At 39.7% G+C, this 19,693-nt stretch overlaps 2 protein-coding genes across 3 annotated transcripts; one reads left to right on the forward strand and one right to left on the reverse strand.

Moving 5' to 3' along the window:
- Positions 1-510: 510 nt before the first annotated feature.
- Positions 511-11,563, reverse strand: FASTKD2 (FAST kinase domains 2). 2 transcript variants are annotated; one of them, XM_027880160.1, is made up of 12 exons: positions 11,444-11,563; positions 10,057-10,824; positions 9,555-9,658; positions 8,048-8,156; positions 6,690-6,813; positions 5,442-5,581; positions 4,971-5,143; positions 4,450-4,613; positions 3,243-3,464; positions 2,238-2,322; positions 1,119-1,233; positions 511-645 (listed from the first exon to the last, which is right to left on the reverse strand). In XM_027880160.1, the coding sequence occupies exons 2-12, from the start codon at positions 10,714-10,716 to the stop codon at positions 526-528; spliced, it is 2,016 nt and encodes a 671-aa protein (XP_027735961.1). In that variant the 5' UTR covers positions 10,717-10,824; positions 11,444-11,563; the 3' UTR covers positions 511-525. The 2 variants fall into 2 exon arrangements, with proteins under 2 accessions (XP_027735961.1, XP_027735962.1); XM_027880161.1 differs by lacking the exon at positions 11,444-11,563 and adding an exon at positions 11,168-11,215.
- On the forward strand, positions 11,558-19,139 carry MDH1B (malate dehydrogenase 1B). Its single transcript, XM_027880162.1, has 9 exons — positions 11,558-11,625; positions 12,086-12,198; positions 13,152-13,286; positions 13,439-13,581; positions 14,201-14,703; positions 15,627-15,768; positions 16,712-16,875; positions 17,804-17,943; positions 18,645-19,139. The coding sequence occupies exons 1-9, from the start codon at positions 11,604-11,606 to the stop codon at positions 18,699-18,701; spliced, it is 1,419 nt and encodes a 472-aa protein (XP_027735963.1). The 5' UTR covers positions 11,558-11,603; the 3' UTR covers positions 18,702-19,139.
- The last annotated feature ends 554 nt before the right edge of the window (positions 19,140-19,693 follow it).

Raw genomic sequence — 19,693 nt, forward strand, 5'->3', positions numbered from 1 at the left:
ACAGTTTACTGAACCATTACAGGCCCGAACCTCAGAAAACTGAGGGGGATTGATTTCTTCAGAAACTTTCCACATAAGTGGATCTTTTAATACACCACTTAGGCTGAGTTATGTACCATATACAGTTCTGCATAAAGAACTGTATGGGATGTTGGGCAGGAATCCTTCTAATTGTAGGCCTGGTTCCAATAGCACTTGAAATAGTCACATCTTTTCCCTGACCCAGCTCAAGAGAAGGGAGAAATTGACTTGGGGCATGTAGGAGGGAAAGCAAAATACAGATTAAATTAAGTCATTTCAACAGCAGTAGATGTCAGGATGCTTCCTTCTACTATACTAGAAATTTCACTCCCACTTCACAATAGAAACCCCCCACTATCAGCAGGCATTGTTCATTTCACAAACTTTCTTAATCTGTAATACTTTCGAGTAGGCAGTTGTGTATAAAACTACTTATCCATTAAAACCTTACATTAATTACAAAGGAAAAAGAGAGATCAGGAGGCTCAAAATTTTTAGTTTATTTTAATTATTATCCTGCACAGTCGCTTCAGAAGAAGAGGAAGCATTTTCTAAATAAATTTTTCCTTTCAAAAACTCAACTGCATCTTCATTTGTCATCTCCTGAAACTTCTTATTCTGGATCTGGAAGAAAGTAAAAGGAAAGGGTACATTATTTCTATTGTCCAAACTACCATGTCCTGCAAACCAAGTGCTCAGTGATGAGAAGGCCATAGAGATTTGCTGTATTTTGAAAACAAGTTCACTTGAATCATTCACCCTATAAAAATCAGGTAAATAAGCCAGACACACATAGGTTTTTTAGACATAAAGGAATTCAATGGCTTGATTTTTTTTTTCCCACTCAACTATAATTATATTTATTTCACTGATAACGGTCAGCGGTGGCTTGTCTTTTCGAGTTCCTCTGCCCTTTCTCCCTAGTGACACAGCCAATCTCTTCTAACTAGCAAAGATACACAATTACCACTCTGGAGAAGGCCCACCATCCCAGGTGAACCCTCATGCCTGGTAGAACAAGGCCTGTTCTACCAAACACACCCATCACTACACTGATAACAGAGCCCAAACAGAGAGAATAACCTGACTCTTCTTACCAGAATCACGTGATAGCCCAGTTTATTTAGATGCCGCTTCTTCATTGCCAGCTTCCCTTGGGGGTGTGTTGTACCCGTGCAGAAGGCAGACAGGGGAACAAACAGAAGAGCCAATCTACAACCAAGAAGAGTACAAATGCAGAACAAACATTTTTAAGAAAATGATTCAATGATGTATTTTAACACAGCAGAATATACAGCTCTCTTTCTGGTAGGCAAAAATATCAGGACTACAAAAATTTCAAACTTCAGACAAGTAATTTAGACCCTCTCTTCTTCCATGAGCTCACTCAGTTTCAACCATCTACTCAAATACCTACAGCAGAAGTAAGTACTTAGATCTTCACTTCTCCCACAATGAGAAGGTAATAGATCATTCAGCGTTCTCCATTAATCTGAGAGATTCTGCATTTACTTTGATGCTTTCCTAATGATATTCAGAATCAGTTAATTCCTGCCATAAAAACCTACTTGGAAGGGTGAGGAAAGCTGAATGCCTTGCAACACTGACTTTCTGTTACACAATTCGCTAGCTCTCTTTTTACCAAAAAGCAAACTGTATAAAATGCATTGCTGTGCAGTGATCCAGCACACAAATGTTAAGTATCACCCAATACTACTTAAGTATTACTTAAATGATATATGTCCTGCTTCAATTACTGACAGGTCAGTCTTCTACAGAAGATTAATTTAATCACCTAAAATATGCATATGATAATCCTTTTTATTCAAAGTATATTTCAGTAGCTGAATTAACTGCCATAACATATCACTAAGATGCACATTTTTGAGACTTAAGAGAATAACGGAATGTTTAATTAGATACACAAACATTTGCAATTTTAAAACTCTACCTGCGTTCATTACTAGAGTATCAGATTACTGTGATGTTTCCTGCCTCCTTCTCTGAAATGTTAATTTTAGCCCCACTCAGAAGCAGGTATTGAGCTGGATGAATTGTTGCTCTGAACTGGCACAGCAATTTTCGCGTATTTGAATAACCACAAATAACAATTTAGTTATCTACTTTGCTCCTTCAAATCAGTGAACTGAAGAAGTAACTGGAATACTTTTAAATAAAACTAGCCAGCTAGAAAAAATATGGAGAAAAAGAGACACCTTTGAACACTTGGGTCAGGATGATCATCTGTTGCAGTTATAGGGAGCACTGTTTTTCCTTCTGAATCCATTCTGATTTCAAAATCTGAAAAAAACCCAACAAAACATTTAACTCTGCAAGAGGTTACAATTAATATTATCATTTGAACACAGTAATTGTTAAAATTGTTTTCAAATGAACAGTTCATTTGAAAAAGTTAATAGGCACCATCACTGGTCTGCTCTAATTGCCGTTCTCTAATAATTGACTTATTACTGATAGCTTTTTCCTCCCTGCAACCAATATAAACAGCTATAACTTGCACATCTCCCAAAAAAATAAATTTGTTTCTGGAAATTGCAGATGTAACGTTATGGGAGTGAAATCATTGTTTAAAGAAACTACTCTTGATTGCAAGCTGTCATGCCTACTCAGATTTTCCTCTAGTCCAATTCCTCTTTGGAAATATTTAGGAAGAAAATTATTACAAGTACAGAGGAACTGGTAAGCTGGATGGCTGACAAAAAAAAATAAGTAAGATCAAAACATAAAAGAAACCAAACCTTCTGAAATGATCACCTGTCAAAAGGTCATATCACATTTCATAAATGAAGGTAAACCCAAACCTTAGCTAGAACTTCAGAGAAGAATCAAGTCAGAGAACAAAAGGCAGCTGCTGTTTGGCTTTGTTTTTAACGTGATTTAGTACCAACATGTCAACTCTCTCAAACAGCTGGCCATACTGGATTTATGTACAATTAACAGCTGATTGCGGATGCTTAACAAAAAGTCCAGAGCAATTTTGTGAGAAAAATCTTAAACTTTTAGTAACTGGCCTTAAGTACTTTAACAAAAGCATCCTAGAAAGTAGATTTACCAATCAAGGACATCATTTGTTAAAAGGCTTTCATCAAAAGTGTTACACTTTTAATCACTTGCATCCTATACAAATTTATTACCACCTTATTACTTTGGAGATTATAAATCTATATTAAAAAGAATATAACAGTAATTTAGCTTCATACCAACGTGATATTTATATGGTAGCTGAACATTTTGCCGGAACATGTTCTCATCTCCCAGAAGCTCTATCAGTGCCTCCTGAGCCTTTCTGAGATTAAGAGAGACCAATGAGGATGAATTCTCAGTCACCACAAATGCAGGCTTTGTGAAGGAAGGGCTATCAAGTTCCATACACGTTTTCACACAACGAAGCATCATTTCCTTTTGTTCTTTGTAAAGATCATCTGAAAAAGGATACAAAAATACTACATATGACGTATCATTCCACAGGATTTTTAATTTTATTATCTTTTATAGTCTGCTCTAGCACAACAAATGAATTTCGATGTAAGAAGCAAAACCCAATTGATTTTCACTGAATATTATTGAGTCTCTTGAATGTATTGTTAAATACACACCATCAATTCACTAATTACAATATTAAAGTCTATGGCAGGGAGCTTGCCCATTTATGCAGTCTTCCCTCTGCTGTACACAGCTCTGTGCATGCTGTCAGTTATCATGGGAGAGTATGTATAAAAACCATTCATAAAATCCAGACAACCAGGATGCTATTTATAAACCATAAAAGGGATATCAGACTTAGCCAAAGTTTTGAAACTGTACTCGAAGAGCATTAAGCTGTGCAAACGCTAAGCAGTTACAGCTTTCAGGTTGAGACACAGCAGGCTCAACAGCAAGACACAGTGTTTACACCGAATTTCTACTCTGCTTGACTATTCTACTATCTGTACAAAATTGTAATGTGGAAACAAAACTCTTCTACAAACCATTACAAGTACCTCATTATAACTCAGAGCAGTCCAAATCCTACTTTTACTCATGATTCCAGGTACTAAAGTTAGGTTATAAGGGTTAAGACTTCCTATGTTTTTAAAGATGCCTGAACATCTACTGACTGTAGAATCCCTGCCTCTTGCACATTTCTACCATTTCCACAAATCCCATCTTCATCTCCGTGCATTTACTTGCCCACCTACTATTAAACTGCTTCTATCATGGGGCCCAAGACAATAAGATGATGCCCTCATGCAAAGCCAGATCATTCAGACCACCACTACTACATTAGCTCTGTCTCGAGGACCTCAAATTTAATATTAATCATGTTGGCGTTCTTTATTTTCTAATCTTTTAACACAGTTACAACAAATTATGTACACAGGCAGACTATTGCTTTTAAAACAAGAAGATGACAAACTAAGGTCTGACCTGACAGTATAAGTTTATCCTTGCTGTCCTTTTGCAGCAGCTTATCCAGTGCTTGATGAGGAAGATATCCTAAGACGCAAAGTGAATAGGCTGCCTTCAGCAGTTCTGTGTCGGAAATCTGAGGCAGGTACTTATTCAAGCAGCTCTCAAGAGTTTCAAAAAACCTTTTCCAAAATCAGAAGAAAAGTATCGAAATACATAAATAAGGCTATAAAAATACACATTTCAAACAAAAACACAAGTTAGAAATCTTTGTTATCTTGTGTTATTTAACATTAGTACTTGATTCTTACTTTGAGGATACAGCTACCTATCAACAGATTTAGTAGCCTAATCAGTCTAAAACCAAAGTCTTCAGCTAGACAAAAAAAACCCTATGTAGAAAAAATGTGAAAAGACACAGCAAATTTACTTTGCAGATTATGAAACAGAATTATGCACTCTTCCACAATTGAAATCAAATACTAGTTGCCAGACATTACTACGTAACGTATTATCAGGCATCCTAAATGAAAACCTACCGATGCTTTTGGACTCTGGGAACATAGTTGAGTCGTGAGTACACTCGGACAACAGTCAAAAGGTTTTTCAAGTTAAGGAATTCAGGGTCTTCGGTCACCTTCTCAGCAAAAATCTCCAACAGCTCACTAGGCTGAAAACCCAGTGCCTCAAAGGCAGAAAGGAAAAGGACAATCTAAAATAAAAGAGAGTTTTATAAGTCAAGAAATCAGTGAAGTAAATCCTACCTGTTGATTTCATAAAAGGCATTTTTAACGAAAGAAAATTTTTCAAATTATAACACCACTTTTATTTGGTTTTTTACTTATCAATAAACAGAACAGCCTTTTAAAAATTTAACTATCAACTTCATCAGACTGGTATTCCTAAAACATCTGTTCCCCAAAGATCAAGCACAAACATGAAGAAAGGTAAGATGGAGAACACCAGATACTCTTCCAGTACTGCTACAAATTATTTTGTCTCAAACTCACCTGTCTTTTGTTCCAAAGGCAGGCAGTAGAATTAATATAGTCTGCTAACGTTGAAAACAGTTTTACATTACGGTACTGGAGAGTGTGACAAGCTTCCAGAATGAGAATTAACTGCCGAAATGGAACATCATGGACATTTTCTGTAACAGTAGATCAAAAAAGAACAAATTATACAAAACAGTGGGAGCTGTAGGTTGGAGATACTGTGGGAACAGTTTGGTTAAGGGATGGAGGAGGGAAAAAATCTGATATGAAACTGTGGAACAGACTGAGACTAGCTAGGCAAAGCTCAACTGAGCTTAAACACATGAAGCAACTGAGACAGAAGAAACCAAACTGAGTTGGAATAAAGCTAAAACACATTAATCAGCAAAAGGGGACAGATTTGCAAAATAAGCAAGAAGACTGTGTTCCCAGGACATCTTCCAGGTTTCTTGACTTTCAGCATGCACTAAAAAATGCTGAAAGAAGTCTCTGCTCCCTCTGTGTATGTCACCTGGCCCGTGTCCTGAGTGTGGTGGAAGTCCAATGGGAGAAGCCAGTATGTGCAATTAAACACTGTGTCCTAACATGTATAAGGACAATAAAGGCTGTACAAGCAGCCTAAACACTTCTGGTTTATTTATGTTAAAAGTGATATTTTACTATTTTAATGCTTTTTGAGACACAAATGCATATGTATTTTAAGTATTAATCAATACACACTGAGCACATATACTTAAGCAATGTATTGTAAAGGTATAGAGAGATGTGAAAGTATTAGCTTTTATTTAATGTTTCTAGGGGCTACAGCATGAGGACAGTTATTAAGCAGTACTCAATAATTAAATCCAGTTCATCAAGGAAACACTATTTTCCATTTAGTTTACCAACTAATCACACTAAGCTGCCAATCCATCCTGTAAGTTGTCCATTTCCAATTCAGATTTAAAATTTTATTTGAAATCTGTCTTCTCTTGATAGAATTAAATTCTTTTTCCTAAATCCTGTGTACAGAAAAACATAAACAAAACCATGTAATTCAGGTAAATGTTAAGAAGGGCGGAGATGACAAGAGCTATTTGTTTTCTTTATTTATCAGTAATTTTCTGTCTTGCTGCTTGTCAAATGGCTCCACATAACTATAATATCCTGTAAAACAAAGATGTTTCCTGAGTTTTAAATGAATTCAGAAAAGGGAGATGAGACAGTTATTAGGAAGAATTTGGTATAAGAAAGGGAAATTTAATAAGAATATTTTTTCCTTACCCTGGATCTTTTTACTGCAGGCAGTCAGGATTGGGTAGGAACAATAATTCATTGCAACAAGAGCCAAAAACACACGCAGAGCATTCGGAAAAGTGAGATGGTCTATTTCTTTCAAAACTGCCATCTAAAGTGAATCAGAGTTTATTAAATCCTTCATTCTTCTGGTATATTATCACTGCTTTCTGGTGAAAACATTTTCACCAAAACTTTCCCAAATTCCTTAGTTCAGGCTTATATGAAAGAAAAAAAGCAAAAAATAGCGAAAGCATAAAGTAATTACTCTCAGTTTCTTAACATACAATTTTAACAGGTCAAATGCTCTCGAGATGTGTCACTATGCCAGTTCCCAGCAATTTGCCTTTATACCCTTATTTTAAAAGAAAGAAATCTCACCAAAGGTCATTTCCAAATACTGTGAATATGTATCTTCTGCAAACTTTAAAAAAGTAGCAGAAATAAAAATGCCACAGTTGACTGATCTGCAGGCCCATGAAAGCTGTAAGCCTCTAAAGTGACCTGTACTACACCGAGCGGTCTATCTTTAATACAAACAGCCAGCAGCAAATGTGGACTGGGGCAGAGGTGGTCAGCTCTGCTGCCACAAGAGAGATTTCATTTACTGAAGCAGTAATTAGATTGATATAAATGACAGTTAAAATGAAATTACAAAATATAGTGGCTACTACAATACAATATTCTTACTGCATGCATATAAAAGGTTAAATACAAAATGCATCTACAATAGAAATTACACTGTAAAAAACAGTACCCTGTGGGCTCAGAAAATAAAGAGCTCTCTTTAGCTAACAAGTGTATATGTTACTTTCCTTTCAGTTTTATGATATTTCATGAATGCCATTACTAACTGACCTCAGACTTCTTCAGTTATGTGATAAACACACAGCAGGCCTTGTTTGAAAAGTGGTTTCAGAAAGGGTTTTTAAATCAGGGGACAAATGCCAGAACGCCCTGCCATAAAACCTAAAGCCTGCTCCCAACCTAACTCCCATCAGTCCTCCATCCCCTTATAGCCCCATCACAGACCAGTTTTCTGGCACCTCGTCTTCCAGTCACAAGCTGGGCAAGGGAATAAGGGAAAAGCCTTTAAGCACTTCTCTGAAACACCGTGTGGCCAAATCAAAGAGCCAAGGGCACTGCTATTTTACAGCCTCAACTCCTTTTGTTCCCAACCTCCAAATTTAAGTTCTTCCTGCAGATATATCTGGACTTTGATTCATACTGCAAATAGTTACCTTTCTATTATATTTTCTCTTTCAGAAAGAACCATACACAATTTATAAACAATGCAAGAGCACAGAGCTCTGTGGAAGTAAAAATGAGCCTCCAACTAAACTTACCTCTAATTTCTTTTTCAGAAAAACCGGAACGTCTTTTCCCATGCATTTCATCAGGTTTTGCAGAATAAAGATGTCTTGGATACTCGAAATGCGCTGTTCCACTAGTAACCTGATGAAGAAACACACACAAGAACTTTCCTCATTTCAGCAGAAACAGCAGGTACCCCCATTCTTCCTCACTGATGTATTCCTAAGTTAAAGCTGTAATTCTCTGCTCCTCTCCTACTTTCTTTTTTTTTTTGCAATACTGTCATAACTCTACATGATGTAGCTGCAGTACATGGAAATAATTATATATGCTTTCTAAAAATTATCCTGATAGATGAATGTTGTTGCTGATATGTTAACAGCAGGGGCACCTGACCAGACTGCATATGTGACTGTGTAGATGTGAGTCCCATTGAGCATCAAGGAATTAACATCCTTCTGCAGAAAAAAAAAAAAAAAAGCATATCTTTATCTCAGAATCATCTAAGTGCAGGCAAGTTCTGAACCGGCCAGGAAACTCAGGAACAGACACTGACAACAATTTGTTTTAAGTGAGAAAAGAAAACAAACAAGCAGTGCTGTGGGCTGCAAGAACAGAAGGGGATATTGCAACACAGAGGGATCATAAGCACGAGATGAAGGAATTCTGCATTCCTAGCACCTACTTTTCTGTCTCAGAGGGTGGTATTGTAATTGTTCAGTCCAAACAACTCTTAAATATACCTGCACACCTACAAAATTATGAAGTGTCACTTTCCAAGGCAGTGCACTGGTCTGAAATTCACCCCTGCAAATAGGCAAGAGCTCCAGACAATAAGACAGAGAAAGAGAGATGTAGATGGGTCTCCTGCTTTGCCCCAACTTTTATGGCACATCCACCTTCTCAAAGCAGAACCTCACACAGGATCAAAAGTACTATTCCATGGCAAGTTTTGTGACAGTCTCAGTAAGAACAGTCTTGTGGCAGTGAGCAGCTTGGTTAGTCACATAAATCGCACTGGCCCAGAGAAAATTCACTATAGCCAAACAAGTTATTCTGATAAAGCACTACACAGAGGGACCTGCTGGATGCAACTAGTCTTCATCTTAATTTTTACTTACTAAATTAAAAGAAAATATTCTCAGGCTGCTAAATAGCATTTTTAATCATGAAAAATCAAAATACTTCACAAAGTAAGCTAGTCTCATTACTCCCATCTACACACAGATAAAAGAGGGATAGATATGTGAAGGGACTTGATTAACATCACAAAAAACCCACACTGGTGGAGCTGCAGCCAGAACACAATCCCCTGTGGACCAGACTAGTACCCTATACCACTGGAAGCCCTCCTGCTTAAAACTGCAAAGACTATGCCAAAAATCATCGCGCAGCACAGCTCTTATCTCATGTGATCGTTTAAATTCTAAACGCACAGTATGTATTCTATGCGCAGACATTCCCTTGATGACTTCTAACAGACACGTATTCAAACAACATTGAAATAGGAAGAACATGTGAAAGATGTGTTTTTCTCACTGTAATCCAGCTTGAAGAGCGCTCACATTCTTGTCTTTATCCATCCCTGATAAAGTAGTTGCCAAAACGGAGACACATCGGTTATCAAGTTGATTGAGCTTCTCCTGTTAAAGTTTTCACAATGTCAGATTACTTCAAACCAATGAAAGTTTCGGAAAGGTAAAACTGACCACTCTCAATCTGCACCTGTCATTTTTTCTTTCACCTCAAAAATCAATTCACAAGCTTTAATTCTGCAGTGACCCCCACAAGGACTCACATCAAATTTACTTGATATGAAAGGGGTAATGATTTTTGAGACTTCTCCTGTTAAATCTGAAATCAGGCAGTGGTTTCAAAAATGAAGGAGACTAGAAGTATGCACAAATGAACTAATGGGAACCCTGTTTCCATGGAACATCAGACTAAACCAGGGATGTAACCCAGTTCTCTCTGATGCTGCCTCTCAGAATTGCCCACGAGATTTTCAGCCCAGATTTAAGAGAAGAATCTTCACACTTACTTGGCAGACTCTCAGCAAAGTCTGGACCAGGAGCGTGTTCTGGGGCACCCCAAGGTTCACAATGGCATGCAGGCTGAACACCAGGTCCCCTCGCGTCATCCTGCGGGAGTCCCGCAGCAGCTGCTGGCACACCTTAGCAAAGGCCGGGTGCTCAAAGATCAGCTGCTTCTCGTAGCGCTGCTGCTCCTCTGACATGTGTTTGAAGAGCCTCCACGCTGTGGTTAAACAGTTCGTGTAGTGCTTGATGGAGACAGCAGACTCGGAAGCCAAGTCCAGTGCGTCGCAAGGACAGGTGCATTTCTCGAGACTGTTAAAGAATGGGTCATTCTGATCCACTACATGCTTTGCTTTGATGCTCCCAGAATCATCCAACTTTTCAGCTTCCAAGGAGCTCTGGGAAGCCTGCTCACCCACCAAAGACTCTGCACCTGCGCTAAACACATCTGTCTTCTGAGAGAGAAATCGAAGTGATGATCCATGAAGAGAAGGAAAAATATTTAAAAATAACTCCCTGAAGTTCACATTTCCCAAGGGATCCCTGTATCTGCTAATCCATAAAATGTGTTTTCTTGTTGTGCCTGAAGATTTGGGAGTCAGCACAGAACTGTACCTATGCAGGTATCTAACAGTATTTAACAAATAACTTATTTTCTTATTCATTTCTGCTAAGTCCTCATGAATAGACTTCAAATACCAACTCAGAGTAAGGGATCCGATGAAACTCTACCAGTGGAAACAGTACTGGAGAAACTGCATAAGATCCCTCATCTGTAAAAACAATTGAAAATTATGGGTTAGTTACCAGACTTTGAACTTCTACAGTTTCAATTGCCGAATCTATGCACTTTTACAGGAAGGGAGAAGATTTGGGAAAAGATCCCTGGAAAACGACCAGCTTTTATTCCGTCTCCTACATTTCAGCCAAACATCTCTGAACAAAGGCAAACTCAGCCGGGGTGTCAAGTGTTTCCTCTTTGCTGCTTTGATTAAAAGCCCTGCCGGGAGGCACAAGCTGAGAGACGTTTCCCAGGTAGACGCGCCTCCCGACAGGACTCTGGACAGTCCCCCTTAGCTCCGGGTAACAGAATCCCGTCGGCCGGGCTGGCCCGACCTCCCTGCCGCCACAAGCCGGGAAAGCCGCCTACCCGGCTCCCCGCGGAAGAAGCCGCTGGGTTTCGGGATCACTTCCCGCAGGCGCCGAGAGCGCTGCCCAGCAGGGCGGGACGGCACAAGGGGACAGAGGTCTTTGGGCGGCTTCGCGCCGGCTCGGAGCTCCCGGACGCAGCAGCAGGGATCCCGCCGGGGCGCGCCGTACCGGGCGCCGCCCGCACCAGCCGAGCTGTGTCGGACCGGAATGCCGGTCCCGGCGGGCGCAGACCCCCATTACCTGCACGCGGCACCGCCGGGACGCCGCCATGACACCCCCGCTCCCCGTGCGCTCCCGGCGTGCCTCGCGGGATGGACGGCGCGCGGCGAGGGACAAACTGTCTCTGCGCGCGGCGCGTTGCTGTGCAACGCCGGAGCGACCGTTAGGGGGCGGCGCGCGCATGGCCAAGTTCGTGGTGGCGGGTGAGGGGCGAGCCGGGACCCTCGCGGGGCACCGCGTCGAACCGACACCCGGCACCCCGGGGCACCCCCGCCTCGTACCGGCACCCGGCACCCCGGGGCGGCCCCGGCGGCAGCAGCATCACCTTATGTGCCGGGACCCAGGCGGGGCAGCCCCGCCGCTCTTGCAGCGGGCTCATTGCGGGCTGCTCACCGTCCCCTCTTCAGGCGTCCCGGGAGCTGTGCCCACACGGCGTCAGCCGTACCCGAGTCAGAGTTCTCCCCTTATCCTGTCAGTGAGGCTTCATCCTCTGCTGCTGTCGCACCAGGGGGTGGCCTCCTTGGACCCTTGAACTCTGAAGAGACTGTTTGACCTCCAGAGCTACCTTGCTTTTGCTGGTTCACATTAAACAATGGTCTTTTAAGTCCTCATCAGTCAGTGTCACAAAATCATCCATTTGTGCTCCTGTTCCTGTGTTTACAGGTAAGGCAAACTGCCCTTACTATGCCAAAGCTGAACACCTGGCTGACTATCTCCAGGCTGCCTTGCCCAACTTCAGGGTTCACAAGATCACTCAGCACCCTGACAAGTGGGAGGTAAGGGATTATAAGCCAAGTCACTAGCAGGTGCTCCAGTGCTCTACAAACCAACAAATGTGTTTATATGTAGTATGTTTATTCTCTTGTATTAGTGGTTTGGTATGTGGGTGGAGGTGCTGCAGAAGCAGCTTTGGCTCTGAGAGCCAGCCGGAGGAAAGTTTTGAATGTTTTGAGCAACTGGCATCATTGTAAATCTTACCACAGAAGATGGGCACAAAGTGTGGGCCAGCCTAAAGGTGTATTTTGTCAATAGAAAGTTCAAGGAGGTTTTGTTTGTTTGGTCAGATTTTTTTGGTTTATGTATACATGGCATCTCAGCCTGTAAATCTTTTGCTCACTGTGACTGAATATGTCTCCAGAGTTGTTACTTGTCAAGATCATTTTTGGCAGTCAAGGGCTTTGAATGGCAATGGAAGTATGAAGTTAAATATCACATATTTGTTTACAATGTGGCTGTGCCTTTCTGAATATTTATGCTGTAGACATGTTGCCGTGTCTACCCTGTAGTTCCTGTAAGGATCTGAAAAAACTGCAGTCTGACTTCATGAGATAGACAGTGCCATGATGTTTATTACCTCATATTTTGCTTGACACTTCAGCCAAGTAAGTCAAACAGTTAAGTGAAAAGCAATTAACCTCTTACTTACCTTCTGCAGCTAAGTAATCCTCATGTTACTCACTGCTTCACAACATTGCTATCTTCAGTATACTAAAACAATTAAGCAAAACCACAGCAGTAAAATCAAGCAGAATTAAGACCTTTAGGTGACATGTCACTGTGTATCACCCTGCCTTGCTTTGTGCTGGTTCCCCATTTTGCACATTCTGGTACATAAGTTGTGAAGCACCTTATAATTACGTATAGAGAGGCAATAGTAAGAATGTTTAGAGTTGTAAGACTTAAATGTTATTTAAGTGTTAAAACCTTTTGGTGGGGATGCTTGCATTAGCAGTGGCTTCGTGACATTTGTGAAACGAATGGATGGGAACACAGACAGTCTCCTATCATTTGGAGAGAACTGTTGGACCGTGGAGGGAAAGGTCAGCTTCTGGGAGGACTTAATGACTTTCTGGAATATGCTCAGGTAATGAGCTGCTTTTAATACTGTAAACCCGTGTTTTATAACAGTGTTGTTCTTTATTGCTCCTTCAAATGTAAAATAAAGCTATTTTTTGTAATATTACCCTGCTGGGTGGGGGCTACCATTTGATTGGAGATCATCCTCTTTGTTCTTAGCAATATTATGGTGTCACTTCAATGATGCTGAGTGAGGAAATGTTAAATATTGCTGAGGAGAACCTGCAAGCTCATCTTGAGATTGTAAAAGAGGATGAAGAGATTAAGAGTCTTATCAAGCCTATGCAGATCTGGATCACCAGGTGAGAGTAAAGGGAGTATGAAGTTTCACTCAGCTTCAAAAGAATGCATTTTTTCCTATCACATATAGCTGGTGTAACCATCTGAAGTTATGCACAAATCCCTGTAATGTGATGATTTGAATTAGGTTCCACCCCCCTCACTATGACAAACTACTTTTCTTACATTTTGCACCAGTTTAAGTGAGAGCTGTGAAAAGGCAACATTTAGACTCCAGATTGGTTTAGGGAAAAGCAAGTATTTACAATATAAGCTGGAAATTTTGTAGTGTAACTATCTTGCACTAAATGTTGTTGGAAATATTTAAGAAGATAAAGTCTCTTGCAGTTTTACCTTTAGTATTTTCTGTATTTTAGCTGTCCTAACAGAACACCTTAAAAAATTGTCATTCTATAACGACACCAATTTTTAAATTACAGCATTAACTGAAACATGTAGGATGAAAAAACCTTCAAATGAAAGGAGGACCCAAATGTTTTGATTCTTAATGTGTTAAAATGGCAGAAAGAGCAGTAAAGGATCCAAGCTAATGGTCTATTTAAATGTAATCAAATACAAAATAAACACCTTCCAAACAAACAGTGGTTCATTGTTAACTTTTCTACATCCTTCTCTTATCAGTGCATCAGCTCCAATCTGTTATCAGCTGATCCCTCTGTTGGCAAATGGAGAAGTGTTTGGGATGACCACAGAAATCAGTATCCATTTGCTTGACACTGGCCAGTTTAAGGAAGTTCTTTGCAGTATTGTGATGGAAGCTGAAGACATGGCGTTCCCACTTCTCCGCAGTATTTTGGAGCACACTGAAATAGATGAGGCTTTTATTGAAGCTGATGTTATTATTGTTCTTGATGATGTCCTCTTAAACCTTGAAGTCCAGTCCCTTGAGAACTACATCAGAGAAGTGAGTGAGATCTGTCAAGTGTATGCTCCCTTGATTGAGAAGAATGCCAAGAGTGAGGTCAGAGTAATTTCATCAGGAAAAACCTTTGCAAACCTTAAGGCAACGCTGATCATGACATACGGCCCTTCCATTAAGCCTGAAAATATCATCGCCGTTGCGACATCCTGGGAAAGTGCAGCTAAAGCCATGCTGGCCAGGAAGCTGAATATGAGCACAGCAGGTGAATATTTACGTAGCATTTGGGGAAGTCAGTGCACCTTTGGGAGTACATATGTAGTTTCACTGCAGAACACAGATGATATGCATGCAGAAATGCAAGCACAGCAGTGAACCCACTGAATTGTCTGGGTGCAGAGAATGCCAGGGTGTCTTTTGCTGGCTGTGGGATGCAGCCCTGCCATTCTGGTGTGTGTTTCATGCTGGATATCTACTAAGAAGGTCTGAGTTGTGTTGCGGAACTAGGATGTCAAAATTGCATTTGCACTCTGTAGTGCATTGTTATTTTGCAGACACACAAACTAGCTGTGATTAAACATGGCAACGTACTGCTGTGCAGATAATGAGAGTAAAGTAGAATTGTGTTGTAGTATTATTTTGTGGTTAATTAGCTTTCTTTCTCGCGTCAGTTGTTATAGCTTGGTTATATTTGCACAGTTCTGCACTGCATAGCAAAGGTGTGCTCTGACAGCCTGCTCACCATAAGGATTCTTTCAGTGTTGTAGGGGTAGAACTAGTCACTGATAACAAGTCTAGATATTTTAGAGCCTAATAAAATAGAAAAGTAAGTTAATAGGATGAAGGGCCTATCAGCAGGTTATTTGAGAAAATTCTTTTGCACCAAAAAAGGTAGGTGTTTTTTAATGACTTTTTTATTGTTTCTGTATTTTTTTACAGGATTTTAAAATTAACATTGCTGTATGTTTGCAATATGATTTGGTTTGGTTTTTAAAGACTAAATATTTACCTTGGTTTGTCTATTATTTAAAATAACATGATATAAATTAAGGTTCCTTTTTCAGGTTGCAATGATGTTTCATATATTATAGAGAACTTGGTTGCAGTTTTCAGATCAAATAATTTCTGCTAGCAAGGCAGGGCACTGCATTGAAGAATCATTAATGTATATATTTTCCTCTGTTACAGGAGTTAAAGACGTGATTGTTTGGGGCAATACTACTGGCTCTAACTACATTGATTTGTCACATGCAAAACTTTATGGATATGACTGTGCTATTTGGGGCCCAGCTAATTTTCAACGTCCTTTGTTGAATATGATTTATGATAGGTACAGTACAGATTTATTTCTGTAAAGTAAAACTAAATAACTAAATGAATCCATATTTATCTGAACTGGGTGATAAAACAGCAAGAAAGGTTCTCGTTTCCAAGTTTTATCTTTACTGATCAGCACTGCTTTAAAGGGAAGCGTAAGTCGAGGTATTCCATTCGTGAAAGAAGTTGAGTAGTTCCTAGCACTGTACATAGTTCTGGCTCTCCTGCCAACTTTGTTTATAACTGTATTTTCCTACATTTTAAGTGGGTTTCTCTTATATCATGGGCAGTTTATAAGAAGTAATTGAAGTCCAGACAGTGACTTAGATATCTAATACATGCAAAGAAACTTTGAAATAGAACTAAAAAGATATCTGTGCCTGAATTACATGAAACATATGGCCTGAGCACACTAATGTTGTCAGTTTCCCAAAATAGACAATTTGTTAACATATGTGAAAAGGATACCTGGCAGCCAGATAGCTTCTTGTGGAAAGAACAGGAGCAGAGAATGGATGGGTGCAGTGAGAGGGCAGTGGGTGTCAGATGCACCATGGCCCAGCTGTATGGAGCTCACACTCTGGTCTAAACTGGCATTTACTGAAGAACAGACATTTCTTTTGTTCTGTGCTTGTACTGAGCTTAACATAGAGGGATTATGGTTCATGGCTGGATTCTTACATAAATCAGTAATACATATAAATCACAGTAATAACAGGTTATGCCTTGAGTAAATAACCTAACTTTCATAGTAAAGTGGTGTTTGTCATTACCTTTTGGGCTACTTTTTGTTAGGCCTTTTTTTTTACTGGCTGTAAATGCCTTGCCTCCAGCAGTGAAGCTGGAGTAAGTTTTGACTGTTTTCTTTCCTCAGGTTTAGTCCCTTTTTTTGTCTATGAAACTACACTTCCATCTTAGGTTTTTAATCTCTTTTTTCACCCTTTTTTTGTTGGTAGGGAATGGATCCATTCAGAATTTCTATCTGCACAGGGTTCACTGCATTCCCGAGTCAGTCGTTGCACAGGGATGTTACCTGCTCATGCAGTGGCCACTGTACTGCAGTACTGGTATCACGGCTCTCCTCCTGGGGAGATTGTTTCTGTGGGAGTACTTAGTGAAGGTAAATCTATATTTGCTTCTCGTGTTCTCTTGTAGCTTTGCACTACATATAATAGCTTTCCCCTATCTCTAACATTATTTTTTAATCAGTACTTTTAATTTAACAAAAACTTGTAAAACAAGTCATGTGAGGCTGAGAGTTTGTTTCATCATAAGAACTTCTGAATCTAAGTAATTTTGCTTTCCAGGACTTGTGATTTGATACTCACTTTCTAGAAGCATCTCTTAGGTTAGTATTGTCTTTTTGCAGATTTTTTTCTCAATCTTTTATCTTTAATGCTTTTCTGATGTTTTGCCCAAGAACTCTTAATAGATCTTAGTGCCTAAGACAGAAAAGCGTGTTCTTTTTACATAGTTATGTGAACGAAAAAATGTAATATTTCACAACAGACATTTAACCCTTGTATGAAATAAATAATTTCCCCCCCTTTTAAGATGCACAATTTTACATCTTAAAATTGCACAGTTGTACAAGGGGTAATGGTTTTTAACTGAAGGAGGGTCGATTTAGATTAAAGAAGTTTATTACGAGGAGGGTAGTGAGACACTGAAACAGGCTGCCCAGAGAGGTGAGAGATGCCCCAACCCTGGAAACATTTAAGATCGAGTTGGACAGGGCTCAGAGCAACCTGATATATTTGAAGATGTCCCTGCCTATGGCAGGAGGGTTGGACTGGAGACCTTTAAAGGTCCCTTGCAACCCAAACTAGCCTATGTTCTATGATTCATGTGCATCTAACTAAAGTACAAGGTTACTGTAATAGGGGAACTCTTTTTTGAACTATAGACTGAAAAATGCAGTCTCCATTTTTACTAAGATCTTTCAGTTGCAGACTTTTGCAGGTCTGTAAAATTTAATGTGGACAGTGGTGAGGCTGTGTTTTGCAATAAGAAATAACATGTGGGGTCATTTTTTCCCTCTTCTTCAGGTCAGTTTTGTGTTCCCGAAGGAATTATCTTCTCTATGCCAGTGAGGTTCCAGAATGGTAACTGGGAAGTCATAAAAGAATTAGAAATTGATGGAACGACCCAAGAAGTTCTGGGACGCTTAGCCCACGAGCTAGTTCAGGTGAGGATTTCTTGTGTCTCCCGTATGCCCATTCTGCCACCTATGGGCACGTTGTGATACAGCCTTGAGCACTGAGACCTTTACTCTCAACGTTGGGTGTACACACTGCCCACATGCACTTGGGCATGATAAAGATGAAGTATTTATAAGTGTAAGGTAGTATTTGTATATTGAAATTAACAATTCTGTTGCCCAGAAAGGAGATGGTAAAATAAGTGTACCTATGTACGTGGAGAAGTTACACTCCAAAGTTCCACAGGCTTTGTGCAAAACAGAAATATTACCTTTAATTTAGTGTTCCTGCATTCTATGCCACTGATGTTGGTTTTGTTTATGTGTATTCAGAGTATTTCTATGCTAGAAGACATCTTTTGGCATTTTTGTGGCTGTAACTCTGCATGAATGAAGGCCAGATATTACTAGAATTTTTCAGAAAATACAAAATCAACAAGCACTAATTTCGTCATGAACTTTTCGTCACTTAGTGAGGCAAAATCAATTTATTTTTAGTATTGAAATACTAAAAAGACTGGTTTGAAACTCTGCATTCCAGCTTCAGTCAGTTTGGGGATCTTCAGTCATACTAATAATGTGTAAGGATTGTTTTGTTTTAACATATTTTAAGTTTGTGCTAGATATTATAGCAGATTAAAAGAATGAGTGATATTAAAACTGCCGTTTTTTTTTTTTTCCCCATTTAGGAAAAACTCGTTGCACTAAAGGAAATAAAAGAAATACATCCATATGGAGAAGGCTAAAAACCCCACATCCTTTCCCAAGTTTTTCTGTGCTGCTTTTTCTACCTACTTTGCTTTTCAAGTTCTCTGTCCTCATTCATCAAAATAAGAGCAGATGAATTTAAAAGCGTATTTTAGTTCTGTTTTTTCACCTTTTCCCTATTCTCAGGTTCTGAAATCCCTGCCATTTTTCAATGGTCTAGCCTTTCTTTCTACTTTTCAGTCCTACAGACCTTTGTTCTAGTTAGTTTCCTTTCTCTCTTCCTTCAAATTCTTTCGAGTACTTTTTTATCAGGACTTACCATACTGTGAGCTGTTCTTCTCCACTAAGGGCAGGCTGAAGAAGGGGAAATTACTTGGAGCTTGATGCCCAGAGCCTGTAGTGAGCATATGAGCCTTTTGGTTATCCATACTTTTTTCTTGAGAAAGAACTACGGACACATAAGATATTCTTGATAATACAGAGTTCAATTATTTGGCTGATCATGACCTTGTTTAACGCAGACAGGAGTTTCCCAATTAGATGATTGTCCTTCCCTGTCTGCTCCCTGTGTATATGGCACTGCTCTTCTGTAGAGCTGCCCTATTTCTCTTGTGGCTGTGTTAAACACTAAGCAGAGGCCTTCCCACTGCTAGCAGCTATCTGCTTGGGAGTGGCCTTCTCTTGTGACATCAATATCAGGTGTTCAGATATTCCCAAAGTGCCCTGCTGATCTCTTTGGATGTGTAGGCATTTTAGAAGGCTGGCAAAAAATATGTAATGTTTTTGCTTTTATTTACAGAAATGGAAACCTTGCCTACTGGGTCACTTTAGCCAGATTTGTCAGGAGGACAAATCTGGTCGCTTTACAACTGGGTCACTTGAGTCAGAGTTGTTTGGAGGAAAATTGCTGGAAATTCCCATACAAAAATAAGACTTTCATTGCTCCAAAGAGCAAACTACAAAAAACATTTAAACATTGTCATAGCTTTTGCTGTATCTTCCTCATAAAAAACCAGGAAATCTCTAGGCA

Source organism: Empidonax traillii, unplaced genomic scaffold (genome assembly GCF_003031625.1).
Source record: "Empidonax traillii isolate 1590-97213 ecotype Southwest subspecies unplaced genomic scaffold, ASM303162v1 scaffold65:size4453928, whole genome shotgun sequence".
NCBI classification, from domain to species: domain Eukaryota; kingdom Metazoa; phylum Chordata; class Aves; order Passeriformes; family Tyrannidae; genus Empidonax; species Empidonax traillii.